The 13,714-nt window shown below is 31.7% G+C and overlaps 1 protein-coding gene across 1 annotated transcript; it reads right to left on the minus strand.

The window, feature by feature from the left end:
- Nucleotides 1-3,476: 3,476 nt before the first annotated feature.
- Nucleotides 3,477-9,240, minus strand: LOC139511845 (uncharacterized). Its single transcript, XM_071298960.1, has 5 exons — nucleotides 9,092-9,240; nucleotides 5,759-5,887; nucleotides 5,454-5,624; nucleotides 4,901-5,047; nucleotides 3,477-3,585 (listed from the first exon to the last, which is right to left on the minus strand). The coding sequence occupies exons 1-5, from the start codon at nucleotides 9,147-9,149 to the stop codon at nucleotides 3,560-3,562; spliced, it is 531 nt and encodes a 176-aa protein (XP_071155061.1). The 5' UTR covers nucleotides 9,150-9,240; the 3' UTR covers nucleotides 3,477-3,559.
- Nucleotides 9,241-13,714: the final 4,474 nt, after the last annotated feature.

Below are 13,714 nucleotides of genomic sequence, written 5' to 3' on the forward strand. Positions count from 1 at the left end.
TATTTTGAATTGAACTCTTATAAGCTGTAACCATCTATTCATGCGTAAAACAAGCGAAGTGTTTTAAAGAGATAGCTTTTCTACATCTTGTTTATTAGCTTTTGTCAAGTTTTATACCAATTAAGGCATGGTTTTGGTTTTGGCCAATTTTCAAACTTGCACATAATGTTTGGAAAGGCAAACTGGCAACATAGAAACTGTCTACTTCATGTAGTATTTCCCTCATCATTTCCTTTGACGAAACATCGTGCATAGACAGGAACAACATAATATATTAAGAGAACATCTAGTATAATTATTTAAATTGTCTAATATTTCAAGACTAAAAATGTTGAAAGTCATTTTTGGGGCTCGCACATACCTTTCAAATCTAATTATTATTGAAAGGTTGATGTAGAACAAGGAAAATCATACATATTTTACAAAATATAAACAAATGTTGCAATGGTAAACTTATAAATGTGAAATTTGTTTTTATTTTATGAACACATCATGCCTTAGTGTTTGTTGGACAAAGTAAAGAGTGCGAAACTTTACAACTTGCACTCACATTTGTGCCTTTTACAGTACTGTTCCAGGTAAGCATAGAGGTTTGCGCCTTTTAAAATGTTGAAATTTTGCACCCTTCCTAATTCAGAAACCTGTTGTTCAGTGGTAGTCGTTTATTGATGAAGTTTATTATGTTTCTCTCGTTTCTCACTTTCGTATACTAGTAGATTAGACCGTTGGTTTTCCTGTTTGAATGGCTTAACACTAGTCATTTGGGGTCCTTTATAACTTGATGTTCGGTGTTCGTCCAAGCTCCTTGTTAAAGGTCGTACAATGACCTAGAATTGTTTACGTTTTACACATACAGACTTTGATGGAGAGTTGTCTCAACGGCACTCATATCCCTCTTCTTATTTCTACATATTGCTCCTACTTATTTATCATAATTAATAACTAACATGGGTTTGGTAAATGATTTCTGCAATAAAACTTATGATATGAAAAACAAAAAGTTGTGGTATGGTTGCCAATGAGAAAACTTTCCACAAGATACCAGAAGTAAACAACTACGGGTCAATTTGCAACGTACGGTCTTAAACAATAAGAACAAACTAAAACGTATAGTAAGCTATAAAGGCACACAAATGATAAATGTTAAAAAATGTTAACGAGCAAACTAACTGACTTTTTTTGGTACAAAACAGCAACAAACGACAACCACAAAATGACAGTCGATCTATCATGTCTCTAAAACATACAAAGAAACACACAAATATGTTGTTTGACAATCAAATTGCCCAAAATGTGCAGAATGATTACAATATAATTTCAACCATTATATACAAGTATGAAGATTAAAAATAGGTTTAACAAAGTAAATTACATGATTATTTTTTATTTTTATGTAATTGATTTTTATATGTTACAAGCATTTTCTAAATTTAGACATTTTGTAAAATGCCTGAAATTTTTAATGGAAGTTACACAGAATGCCTGGTCTGTTTCAGGTAAATTTGTAAATATGAAATACATGAAATAGATGATAAAAATATATTGTAAAGCTATAAAAAAGGGTTGATTAAAATAAATTTAAGATTATTCTTTAAAAATGCATACTGCAGGTTAAGTTTTTAATTTTACTTGTTTTAATGTCTATAATTAGAAACTCCATAGAACAGCATCTTTGTATAAGTACTCTCTCTTTATTTCATTAATGATCTTCTTTTCATCATGGCAGAAGGGCATGTTGTTCTTACACCATAACAAAGATTTACAAACCAATTAATTGAAAATGCTGATTCTAATCAGAAAAGAATTATAAGAACAGAGAGAAAAACTATTTTGAAAAAAAATATTTGGAATAAAAGGACATTCTTCGGATTATTATCATATGCAAAGGTAGGTGCATTTCTTCTGTTGAGCTATATCATATTTTAAAGTTTTCATAACAAGCGTTTATAAGAAAATCGGAAGGCTCCTATGAGCCTGAATTGCTCATCTAGCAAAATATTGAAAATAAATATATGATGCACTCATTTTAACAAATGGTCAAGTAAAAAAGAGACATGATCACATATGAAAAATGATTTGACAACTTTTAATAACATTTATTAAAAAAAAAGAAGATGTTGTATGATTGCCAATGTGACAACTCTCATTATTTTGCCTCATAGGCCTATTGAATATGTATGACATATTTGCCACTGGAAATTTGGCATTCACCAATTCATTGACAACACATTGAGACTTTTTGTTTTTCTTCTTTTTGTTTTTCTTCTTTTTTCTGCTACTAAATTCTTTTAATTGTATAAGGCCACCATTGAAAAGTTACAAATCAACAAATTTATATACATGTACTTTGAAATTGCAGATTTCATGTGTTACACTGTGGTGATGCAGAAAAATTGATTAAAAAGCGACAGTCATTGGCAGACCCTATCCTATAGTATGCATGTGCAGAGGAAATATACAGCATTGTCTTGAGAGCACATTTGAACACTGTACAAGGTGGAAGAGATAAAATGTTAAAAGAGATCAACAAGAAGTACGCAAATGTGACAAGGCATGCTCTGAATTTATTTAAAGAAAATTGTTTCAACTCAAAAAAAGGAAGATTGCCAGTATAGGTCTAGTTGTTAAGCCGTTGATAAGTAATGACTTTAACAGTAGAACTCAGGTTGATTTAGTAGACATTCAGTCTATAAGAGATGGTGATTTAAGATTTATTATGCATTTTCAAGATCATCTGACCAAGTTTGCTATATTGCTAGCACTTACATCAAGGCACACCTCAGAAGTCGCCTATCAGCTACTGGATATATTTTTACTTTTTGGTGCCCAACATATCCTGCAGTCGGATAATGGATGTGAATTTACGGCCAATATTATCAAAGAACTCAAAGACATGTGGGCAGATTGTACAATAGTTCATGGAAAACCTCGACATACTCAAACACAAGGAAGTGTCGAAAGAAGAAATGCAGATATCAAAGACATGCTGGTTATAAAGGAAATCATGATAGTAAATACAAGCCCGGGAAAATCAAAGTTACTGAAATAATTAATTTTTAATAATAAAATATATAAAAGAGGGACGAAAGATACCAAAGGGACACTTTATAGGACAGCCCTTTTTTAAAATAACATACTAATTTTTAATTGAATGTATAATAACAGTCTTTTTTTGGTTAATGGCTCAACTGCGTACTTTATTTGGCCTTTGTAACTTATTTGAAATCGATCGTCACTGATGATTCTTTTGCAGACGAAACGAGTGTCTTGCGTAAATAACAATGTAATCCTGGTATATATATGATGAGTTTATTTACAACCATTGGGTCGATGCCACTGCTGGTGGAGTTTTAATTCCCCGAGGGTATCACTAGCCCAGAAGTCAGTTAGTGCTGACATGAATTATCATTAATATGGTCATATTTATAAATTAACTGTTTACAAAATAGGTATTTGAAATTATTATGTTCTAAGACTTATCAACATGACTCAAAATATTTATTCAAAATAATTATCAAATAGTTACTGAACTTTTTGATATTCTCATCAACGAACTGTTTCAATGATGGTTCGACCTTTTGTCACCTAAAAAAAAAGAATTAAAAATCAGAAAATTGAAACATACGATACTGATTATTGTCTAACGACCATGTCATTTTTATCGGAAATATCATCAAGCGCAAGTTTTTGTAAATTTGATACCAATCAGCGGATTTTTTGTTTATATTTACGATTAAATTAGTTCAATTAAAATGGACATTATACAGTATTGTCATACGTTTTTGTTGATTCAATGTATGGTTAAAAATAGTCAACATCAATTAAACAAGTGCCAAACGATAAAGGTGTTTTTTTATATAAAATGATTCAATTTTCTTTAATTGATGTTTTTATGTTATTAGTTAGTTATCCCTCTTTGTTCCTTTGTGAAATATTCTAAAGATTTACATGTAATAAGTGCTTATAAAAGAAGTCAAAATCACATTGCCAACCAATTTCTCCTAGATAAAACTTTTTTTATTTCTTTAGTTTTGTAAATAAGTTAAAACTCCATAGTTTTAACGGCCAATAAAAACAGATTCTAGAATCCATTATTGTTTGTATCAAACACCTGACTTGTTGAAAATCACTTAAGAGTAAGAAAATAAAATTGTAATACCTTTTTGCCTTTGACCCAATTGAAAATGACGAAAATAAACATGTTTTTTAACAATAAAATAGATAATTCAAAGGAACCGTGCCTTTATATCTATTCTTTGTCTGATAGTCGTTTTGAAGCCTTCAATAAGAAGAGACAACAAAAACTTCACATAAAGTTTAAGTCGGTCATAACCAACGTTTGAACGTGATCACAGAAGTTGAAGACTATAAATCTATGCAATATACTAGTATTCAGGGTTATATCAACATAATAGGATGAAATATTATATTCTAACAATCTGAAAAACATTTTCATGTATTGCCCTATAACTTCTGTTCAAGAAAAATAAATAATTATAACGTTAAGATAACACATAACATACTAATATTTTGTCATACAATTGAAAGGTTTAGCTAGCTTTTTATCATGGTTTATTTCACTATTTTCTTCGTAAGAAAATGCATGAAACAAGTCAGGAATATGACTTCTGTTTTCCTATTTGTTTAAGCTGTTGATTTTGACATTTCCTAATTGGCTTTTAGATTTGAATTTTTCCTGGATATCAGTATGTTTGTTATTTTACTTTTTTTGTAATTTAAAAGAGAATGGAAATATGGAATGTGTCAAAGAAACAACAACCCGACCAAATAGCGGAAAACAGCCTGAGTTAACTTGAAATATAAATTGTTATAAATACAGATATCTTAGTGCTGGTTAAGTAATCAGAGAAAATGGACTAATAAAGATAAAACTACTTGCCACGAATACAACATCCATTGTAAAGTTGACAGTTGTAGTAGTGCTTTTTATTGTAATAATAGTAGCCTTTGTTGTTATAAAAGTAGTAATCCTTTGGACAGCCGTTATGGCTGGTGCAGTAATAATGCAATTTGCTGTATGGGTTGCCTAAAATACAATAAAAAAACAGAAAGAACACATGAAAATAATAAAGTTCAAAATTAGGAATAAAATAAAAGCATTACTAAGATTTACAATACAATTCAAATATGAAAGATTTAAAGTATGCGATTATTTGATAAAATCAACGCTTTGTTAGTATGTTTGTATGCTGTTATATTAAGATGAAAGGACTGTCGCTCAGTGGTTGTCGTTTGTTGATATGGTTCTTAAGTGTTTCTCTTGTCTGGTTTTTATAGACTGGTGGTTTTCCTGTTTGCCATTTTTGAATTGTTTTACACAAGCTAAATCTCTTTAAACAAATAAATCGACTGTAGGTTGAACAAGTACTAGATTACAAGTATTTCAATTGTATATAGCTTCTGCTTTATTATATAATTTTATTAATACTCACGTGGGAGACAGCATCCTGTATAAGAATTGCAATCATACTTGTAAGACCTACTGCCATATTTGCAATACCCTCTGTTGTCATAATAATTATATCCTTCTCGACATCCACCATTAGTGCAATATCCATTACCTCTTTTACCCCGATGTCCCTGGTGTTGGTTGTAAAAGTTATCTACAAGAAGATAGTTTCGACAAATGTGAATATGAAAGTACAGAAGGTAAATTATAGCTTAATAGCAAACACAATGTACAAAGTAACAACAACGATAATTACAAATAATGATCACTTTTGATAAGACTACTTACCACGAAGACAACATTTTGTGCCACTTGGGCATCCATATGTGTACCTCTTGGCACATTTGAACCCTGTGCGGCATTTTTTATTCTCACAATATCCACCCTTTCTATAACATTTTGGCCGTCGATTGTAACCTTAAAAAATAAAACGTTGATGTAGGAAAGAATTAATAGAACAAAGAGGGAATACAAATCTCAAAAAGTCTATAAAATACAAAATTTTTAAATATCTCCTCGCAAAGTTGAAGAAATAGTAGAAATATTGAATAACAATAAGATATGTACTTCTTTCATTGACAGCAATGCCATACCTTTTCTCACTCAATGTCATGATAAACTCATATTTGTTTGAAATTATGACTCATATCTGATAATAAAAGGATACGCGTTAGAATATTTCTTCTTTTCTTCCATTTTGTAGAAATAGTTTTATTGTAAAAATACATATTAGCTTTCAAACCCAACAAGAAAAGCGTATTTGTTTACATTTTGAACACTGTCTTATTGACAACCATACAACAATTTCTTATTCTTACATGATGACATATTTTCCATTCTTGTTTTGAATTCGACCTCCGATCATAGCAGTTCTTTACGGCGTCCTTTTGTCACTTTCTGTATGCATTCCTATTTATAGTTATCAAAAGTACCAGGATTATAATTTTATACGCCAGACGCGCGTTTCGTCTACATAAGACTCATCAGTGACGCTCAGATCAAAATAGTTAAAATGCCAAACAAATACAAAGTTGAAGAGCATTGAGGACCCAAAATTCCAAAAAGTTATGCCAAATACGGCTAAGGTAATCTACTCCTGGGGTAAGAAAATCCTTAGGTTTTCGAAAAATTCAAAGTTTTGTAAACAGAAAATTTATAAAAATGACCATATAATTGATATTCATGTCAACACCGAAGTGCTGACTACTGGGCTGGTGATACCCTCGGGGACGAAACGTCCACCAGCAGTGGCATCGACCCAGTGGTGTAAATAGTTATCAAAAGTACCAGGATTATAATTTTATACGCCAGACGCGCGTTTCGTCTACATAAGACTCATCAGTGACGCTCAGATCAAAATAGTTAAAATGCCAAACAAATACAAAGTTGAAGAGCATTGAGGACCCAAAATTCCAAAAAGTTATGCCAAATACGGCTAAGGTAATCTACTCCTGGGGTAAGAAAATCCTTAGGTTTTCGAAAAATTCAAAGTTTTGTAAACAGAAAATTTATAAAAATGACCATATAATTGATATTCATGTCAACACCGAAGTGCTGACTACTGGGCTGGTGATACCCTCGGGGACGAAACGTCCACCAGCAGTGGCATCGACCCAGTGGTGTAAATAGTTATCAAAAGTACCAGGATTATAATTTTATACGCCAGACGCGCGTTTCGTCTACATAAGACTCATCAGTGACGCTCAGATCAAAATAGTTAAAATGCCAAACAAATACAAAGTTGAAGAGCATTGAGGACCCAAAATTCCAAAAAGTTATGCCAAATACGGCTAAGGTAATCTACTCCTGGGGTAAGAAAATCCTTAGGTTTTCGAAAAATTCAAAGTTTTGTAAACAGAAAATTTATAAAAATGACCATATAATTGATATTCATGTCAACACCGAAGTGCTGACTACTGGGCTGGTGATACCCTCGGGGACGAAACGTCCACCAGCAGTGGCATCGACCCAGTGGTGTAAATAGTTATCAAAAGTACCAGGATTATAATTTTATACGCCAGACGCGCGTTTCGTCTACATAAGACTCATCAGTGACGCTCAGATCAAAATAGTTAAAATGCCAAACAAATACAAAGTTGAAGAGCATTGAGGACCCAAAATTCCAAAAAGTTATGCCAAATACGGCTAAGGTAATCTACTCCTGGGGTAAGAAAATCCTTAGGTTTTCGAAAAATTCAAAGTTTTGTAAACAGAAAATTTATAAAAATGACCATATAATTGATATTCATGTCAACACCGAAGTGCTGACTACTGGGCTGGTGATACCCTCGGGGACGAAACGTCCACCAGCAGTGGCATCGACCCAGTGGTGTAAATAGTTATCAAAAGTACCAGGATTATAATTTTATACGCCAGACGCGCGTTTCGTCTACATAAGACTCATCAGTGACGCTCAGATCAAAATAGTTAAAATGCCAAACAAATACAAAGTTGAAGAGCATTGAGGACCCAAAATTCCAAAAAGTTATGCCAAATACGGCTAAGGTAATCTACTCCTGGGGTAAGAAAATCCTTAGGTTTTCGAAAAATTCAAAGTTTTGTAAACAGAAAATTTATAAAAATGACCATATAATTGATATTCATGTCAACACCGAAGTGCTGACTACTGTGTTCAATATCGAGTACTGGTTGTTACATTTTGATTTTTTGGGTCTTTTTAGTGAATACAACCAGCGTTCATCTCAGATTTTCTTTAAGGGAAAATTGTGTTGATTCATCTTCAGTTCTTGTGTTTTTTTAACCTGTGTAATTGGAGGAGAATTCTAATGTTTATTATCGTTGCATACATGGAAAAAGACTATTGCTTTTATGCACTCTCGGAAATGATTGGTATTTGTTAGAACACATTCTGATCACATTGAGCTTTCTTTTAGCAGCTTCACACTAACCCAATAGACAGGTTTGATTCCCGACTGATAATAGTTTGAATAGGATTAGTTAAATATACGATAAACTTTTATCTATTTTGTAATAAAACTTCTGAATGCCGATCAAGATAGTGCAATAAAGTGGAGTTCATAATATCATTTAACTGCTAGGTATTACTGTAATTCAAACTAGAACACGCAAATGCTCAAACTTGTCATTTGTAAGTCTGTAATACATTGAAACTTAAAGGCATTTGATCGAAATGGACCTACAAATAATGCAATTCGATGAAAAGACAATTTGTTGTAGTTTTGTTTGGTCATATAGTTCTTAATGTGCATTTTATTTATACAGCACTTGCTTTCAAATGATAGAATTTGAGTCCAGATAAGTGTTTTGTAATCAAAGTGTTACTTTCTTTATAAATCTGTCAGTAAAATATAAAATAAAAATTTAAAATTCAAATGAGACATAAATCATTCAGGAAGCAACCTTGATGTGTTGAAGCTTTTAAATTGCCATTTATAAGGGACTTTCCTTTTTTAATTTTCCTCGGAGTTTTGTGATTCTACTTTTTGTTTTTTACAGGAAGCAATACTTGTAGCGTTTTTTGGAACAACACCAATGCTATATTTTTGAAAACAGTTATAATGCATATCTTGAGTAGATTACCGAGGCAAACCTGAACTGTAGGCTTAAAATAGAGAAACTTGTTTATACATAGCTCCTTACCTGTTCCACACACAGCAGCGATCAAACAGACTGCGAGTAACACCTGAATTACCGTCATACTGCAATTGAGGTATCTTGAATGTTGATACTGCCTTAAGTATGAAATAAAAATCAGCGTTGTGAACAGATGTTAAGTATATATATTATGTGCAAAAATTATCACGACATGCTAAAAAATTAGATTGAAATATTAAATAACCAAACAGGCATGTAATTTTTACAAATGTCAGGAATATAAAAAAAAAACAGACTTTTGAATATGTTAATCGTATCGGAACACAAATTAAGTTTTGATGTATGAACATATCAAACTATGATAAGTAGTTTTATTTCACAACACATTAACAAAAGAAGCAATTACCATTACTAGATTGGGTGAACATTGTATATTAAACATATAATAAATCTGTTATTTTACGTTTCATGAGAATATGATAACACAATATGCCTAAATCGGTTCTAAATATATTTGATGACACATTGATTTAAGTCACATTCTGTTGAAACCTTACTTATTGTAAAAAGCCATAACAAAATCAAGGCATAATAAAAATTTACTATTGGGATTTTTATAAAAAGTTAATTTTTAAACAATAGTAAACAGAAGATGCTGTATTAATGTATCTATCGGGACAGATATGAGAATCTGTGATCTTTGGCCCTCTCTTATATGACGCAAAACAACCAGGTAGGATTATAATAAAAGCATAATCAATGCATTTCTGTGCTGTTTCAGACAGAAGGCAGAAGAATATTTATAAAAAGTTGCATTACTCCAAACACATTATCCCCTTACTCCATCGTTATAAAACTTTATACCTCCATATTTTGATAACAAAGAGTCACTTCTAATTCCTTATTCGTTCCATCTGACGTCATTATATATCGACAATAATGCTCCTTTGACAGGAGACTGTGAAACATAAAAGTTTAGAAATACATCGAATATCCATGGCCATGTACTTACAGGGAACCTCGCCATCGTTCATAACAGAGAGGTAATAAACTGTATGGAAAAAAATTAATGTCCGCCTTCGAAAATCAATTCGGAAGGATAATTAAAGATGATTTTTCGTCTTCATATAAAACATTTACAGCAATAAGTGTCCTTTTTACCCAAGAAACTTTATGCATTAATTTACAAAAAGAAGAAACGATTTTTCTGTCCCAATTGTTATGATTTTTTTTATTTACGGTCACGTTCCCTCTGGCATAATCCTAAGGTGTTTACATATTCCAACTCGTTATGCCTGTGTCTGAAGTGACGTTTTAATTTTAATAATAGTAATCTATGTATTACTGGTAACTATTAAGTCATAGATATCGTTTCCACAAATTAATTAAATCTTTACTTAATTCTTCCATAGATACAAATATTTGGTTTACAAGTTTGGCTGTACACGTAGAAAACTGATTTCAAACGAAATAGCAAATATTCAATTGTACGATGGTGGTGTAATTAACCGAGACCATAAATTAAGATACGATCCGGGTAATTTATCCATCCGTTAAATACACTTATTCTGAAAGATTTCCTATTCAACACTGTAATTAAATCTTTGAATATTGTTTTTATCAATATAAATATTGATTTCTTTATCAGTAAATCAAAACCATACTAAATATTACACATATCTATTTTCACGGTACTTCAATCTGTCGATACATATTTTTGACATTGCACAAGGTCATGTTTATTCTCTGAATTTTAATGACGTCTTTACACTGGATCCATTAGATGTTAGATATGTACTGATTATGTTTTAGTCTTCGATATATCATTTATTTTTAAATAGTTGTTATTGACTTTACTAGCTGCTGGAAAGTGCCAGTGCCCTTATATCAGCACTTAGTGTCTCTTTTGTTTTTTAGAATGTTGGATGAATATATACCCTGTAACGTACTGTCTGTGAGTGTGTTTCAAGTTTTTTTCTTTGTATTGATCTTAGGCCATAATATTTCTCAATTGAGTTGTTTCATATATTTTAATGTCGGATAAGGCCTGTTACAGCCAACTTAACGGTATATGTTTTTCTCATTGTCGAAAGCCGTACGGTTGCCCATAATAGCGAGAGAGAAAAAAATAGTTAAGCTTTAGTTGAAAGTCGTCTCATAAGCAATCATTCCACATCCCCTTATGTTAATATCGACCACTTCTTTGCAACCCTCGATCTATTCTCAATCTTTCTCTCTTATTTTTTTCATCTAATTTTATAACTTTATGCGCTTATATATCTTATATTTAATGTCATGACATGTTTTTGTTTTCGATTTGTTTTAAACACTTATTTATGAATCAGAGGAATATGGCTGAAATCACAAAACCAACAATTATGTAGAATTATAGTGATTTGAAGTGCGAGATATTAAAAAAAACGGTTTGTAATGTTGAAAATTGTATGTCGACCTCTCTTGATCTTTTGGTTATGCCTCGTTGGGATTCTAATAGATTAACGTATAACCCGCATTTCTCAGTACTTACCCTTTAGAAATTTGTCAGCTGTGTTCGTTAAAAGAAGAGATATAGAGAGGCAACAGTAGTATATCGCTGTTCGAAACTCATAAATCGACTGAGAAAAATACAAATCCAGGTTACAAACTATAACTGAGGGAAACACATCAGCTATAAGAGGATAAAAAATTAAACATCAGAAACACTGAAGTGCAACAAAAAACCAATACGACAATGCAACACATACAGAAACAAACTATAAGATAACAACATCCATTCTCCTGACTTGATTCAGGACATTTTAAGAAAAGAAATGGTGGGTTGATATATGATCCTTTTGTACTTACAATTATTAAGTCACTGAACCAAATACATCGCATTCATCGCGTGACCACTTTTAAATGGAAATGCATTAAATTTTCATTTATTTCTCAAATATTTGAGTTGAATCCAGTTTCCGCTTTAAGTGGATCATTTTAACCATTGAATTCAAAATGAGGAACGCATTAGGTTGAGCTCAGGTTCGTGTAAAATTTGAAAAGGCACCTAATTGGCAACATGAAAATATTTCACTTACTAAAATGTAGTGTTTGATTATCTTCTTGTTCATATGCACCGCATTAGGAAACTCTTTTAGGAACTGCAAGACTTTTCTCATCATATGTTTATACATATATTCAAACCCTATTATTTGATGTGTGCAGTCCTCTGTGCTTTTTATTTAATATTCATCCATGAGCTAGTTATAACTAATTCTTGTATCAACATTTCCCTTTTACATTCCAATGCAATAACATATATAAGTTAAATGTACGTTTCTACATATATGTCATTCAAGACAATTTTGATGTAGCAGTAAATGTATTGTATGCAAGATTGTATTATACCTTCAGGCGTTGCAAGACTTATTGAGGAAGAGTGATATAGGGAAATGGCTCGTTGTATGACGTCAAGGACGAATATATAATATAGGAATTGGACACGTACGGTTGTTTTTATTAATGAATGAAATTACATAATTCAATTCTTTATCATTTTTTTAATAGCTTTCGAACAAATTTATCTTTCACAATTGATCTACAACTCTTTTTATACAAAACAAGATACAAAAATGTCAAAAAGATTTCATTCTAAAATTCTGAATCATAATAAATCTGCCCAAATACAAATTGAAATTGAAGAAGACGAGAAAATCTGATCGGACATTTGAATCAAATCTCAGTAAGAACAGCTACAGCTAGTTTTTTCTTTACTTGTATTTTTGATATCGAATTTGTTTAATCTTTAAACCGAATATAAATAGAATCAAGCAAACACCAGATCCATAAGCTTTAATTCAAGTGGTACAAAAGTGCTCATCAACGAGTTTTTTTAAAGAAATATGAATACACATATATGGAGTATGCCGATATCTATATAAAGAGAAATGACATCATTGCTGCTCACAAGGAAGCTATTAAACCAAGAGTTCCAAATGGTAAAGTTAAAATCATCCCTTCGTAAATTTTACGGACGCCATCACGAGTTGGTTGACCGTTATGGAATAACCGTTTCACAAATGATATCGGATATGTTCCTTACGTCGTAACTACAATCCCCTTCCCTTTCATGAATATGACCTACCGAATTAGACTATTTACCGGATTTGTAATCACTTAAGCAACACGACGGGTGCCACATGTGGAGCAGGATCTGCTTACCCTTCCGGAGAACCTGAGATCACCCCTAGTTTTTGGTGGGGTTCGTGTTGTTTATTCTTTAGTTTTCTATGTTGTGTCGTGTGTACTATTGTTTTTCTGTTTGTCTTTTTTATTTTTGGCCATGGCGTTGTCAGTTTGTTTTAGATTTATGAGTTTGACTGTCCCTTTGGTATCTTTCGTCCCTCTTTTAATGACAAATTATTTCAACGCTATTCTATTAAAACACAAAACGATTTCTCAGTGCGTATTTCATTTATAAAAGGGTGTATTGTATACACAATAATACTGTAAAAAATAAATATGGAATTAATTCCTGATTGTCGTAAAAAAACACATTTTATTTTTTTCAAATTGAAAGCAATTGTTTAAGGTAGATGGGATCTCTAAATTATAATCCATAGAATTTTTTGATAAGTTGACAAAATGTAGTTTATAACCTGCTTGTTTCAAAACATTAATTAAAAGAATGGG

Source organism: Mytilus edulis, chromosome 2 (genome assembly GCF_963676685.1).
Source record: "Mytilus edulis chromosome 2, xbMytEdul2.2, whole genome shotgun sequence".
NCBI lineage: Eukaryota > Metazoa > Mollusca > Bivalvia > Mytilida > Mytilidae > Mytilus > Mytilus edulis.

What these genes read in the sequence shown, in the direction of transcription:
- LOC139511845 (XM_071298960.1), bottom strand. Translation starts at nt 9,149, where the DNA reads ATGACGGTAATTCAGGTGTTACTCGCAGTCTGTTTGATCGCTGCTGTG. An exon ending in CACAAAATGTTGTCTTCGTG is followed by an intron (nt 5,625 to 5,758) that starts GTAAGTAGTCTT and finishes ATCTTCTTGTAG; the next exon opens with ATAACTTTTACAACCAACAC. An exon ending in CAATGGATGTTGTATTCGTG is followed by an intron (nt 3,586 to 4,900) that starts GCAAGTAGTTTT and finishes CTTTTTTTTTAG; the next exon opens with GTGACAAAAGGTCGAACCAT.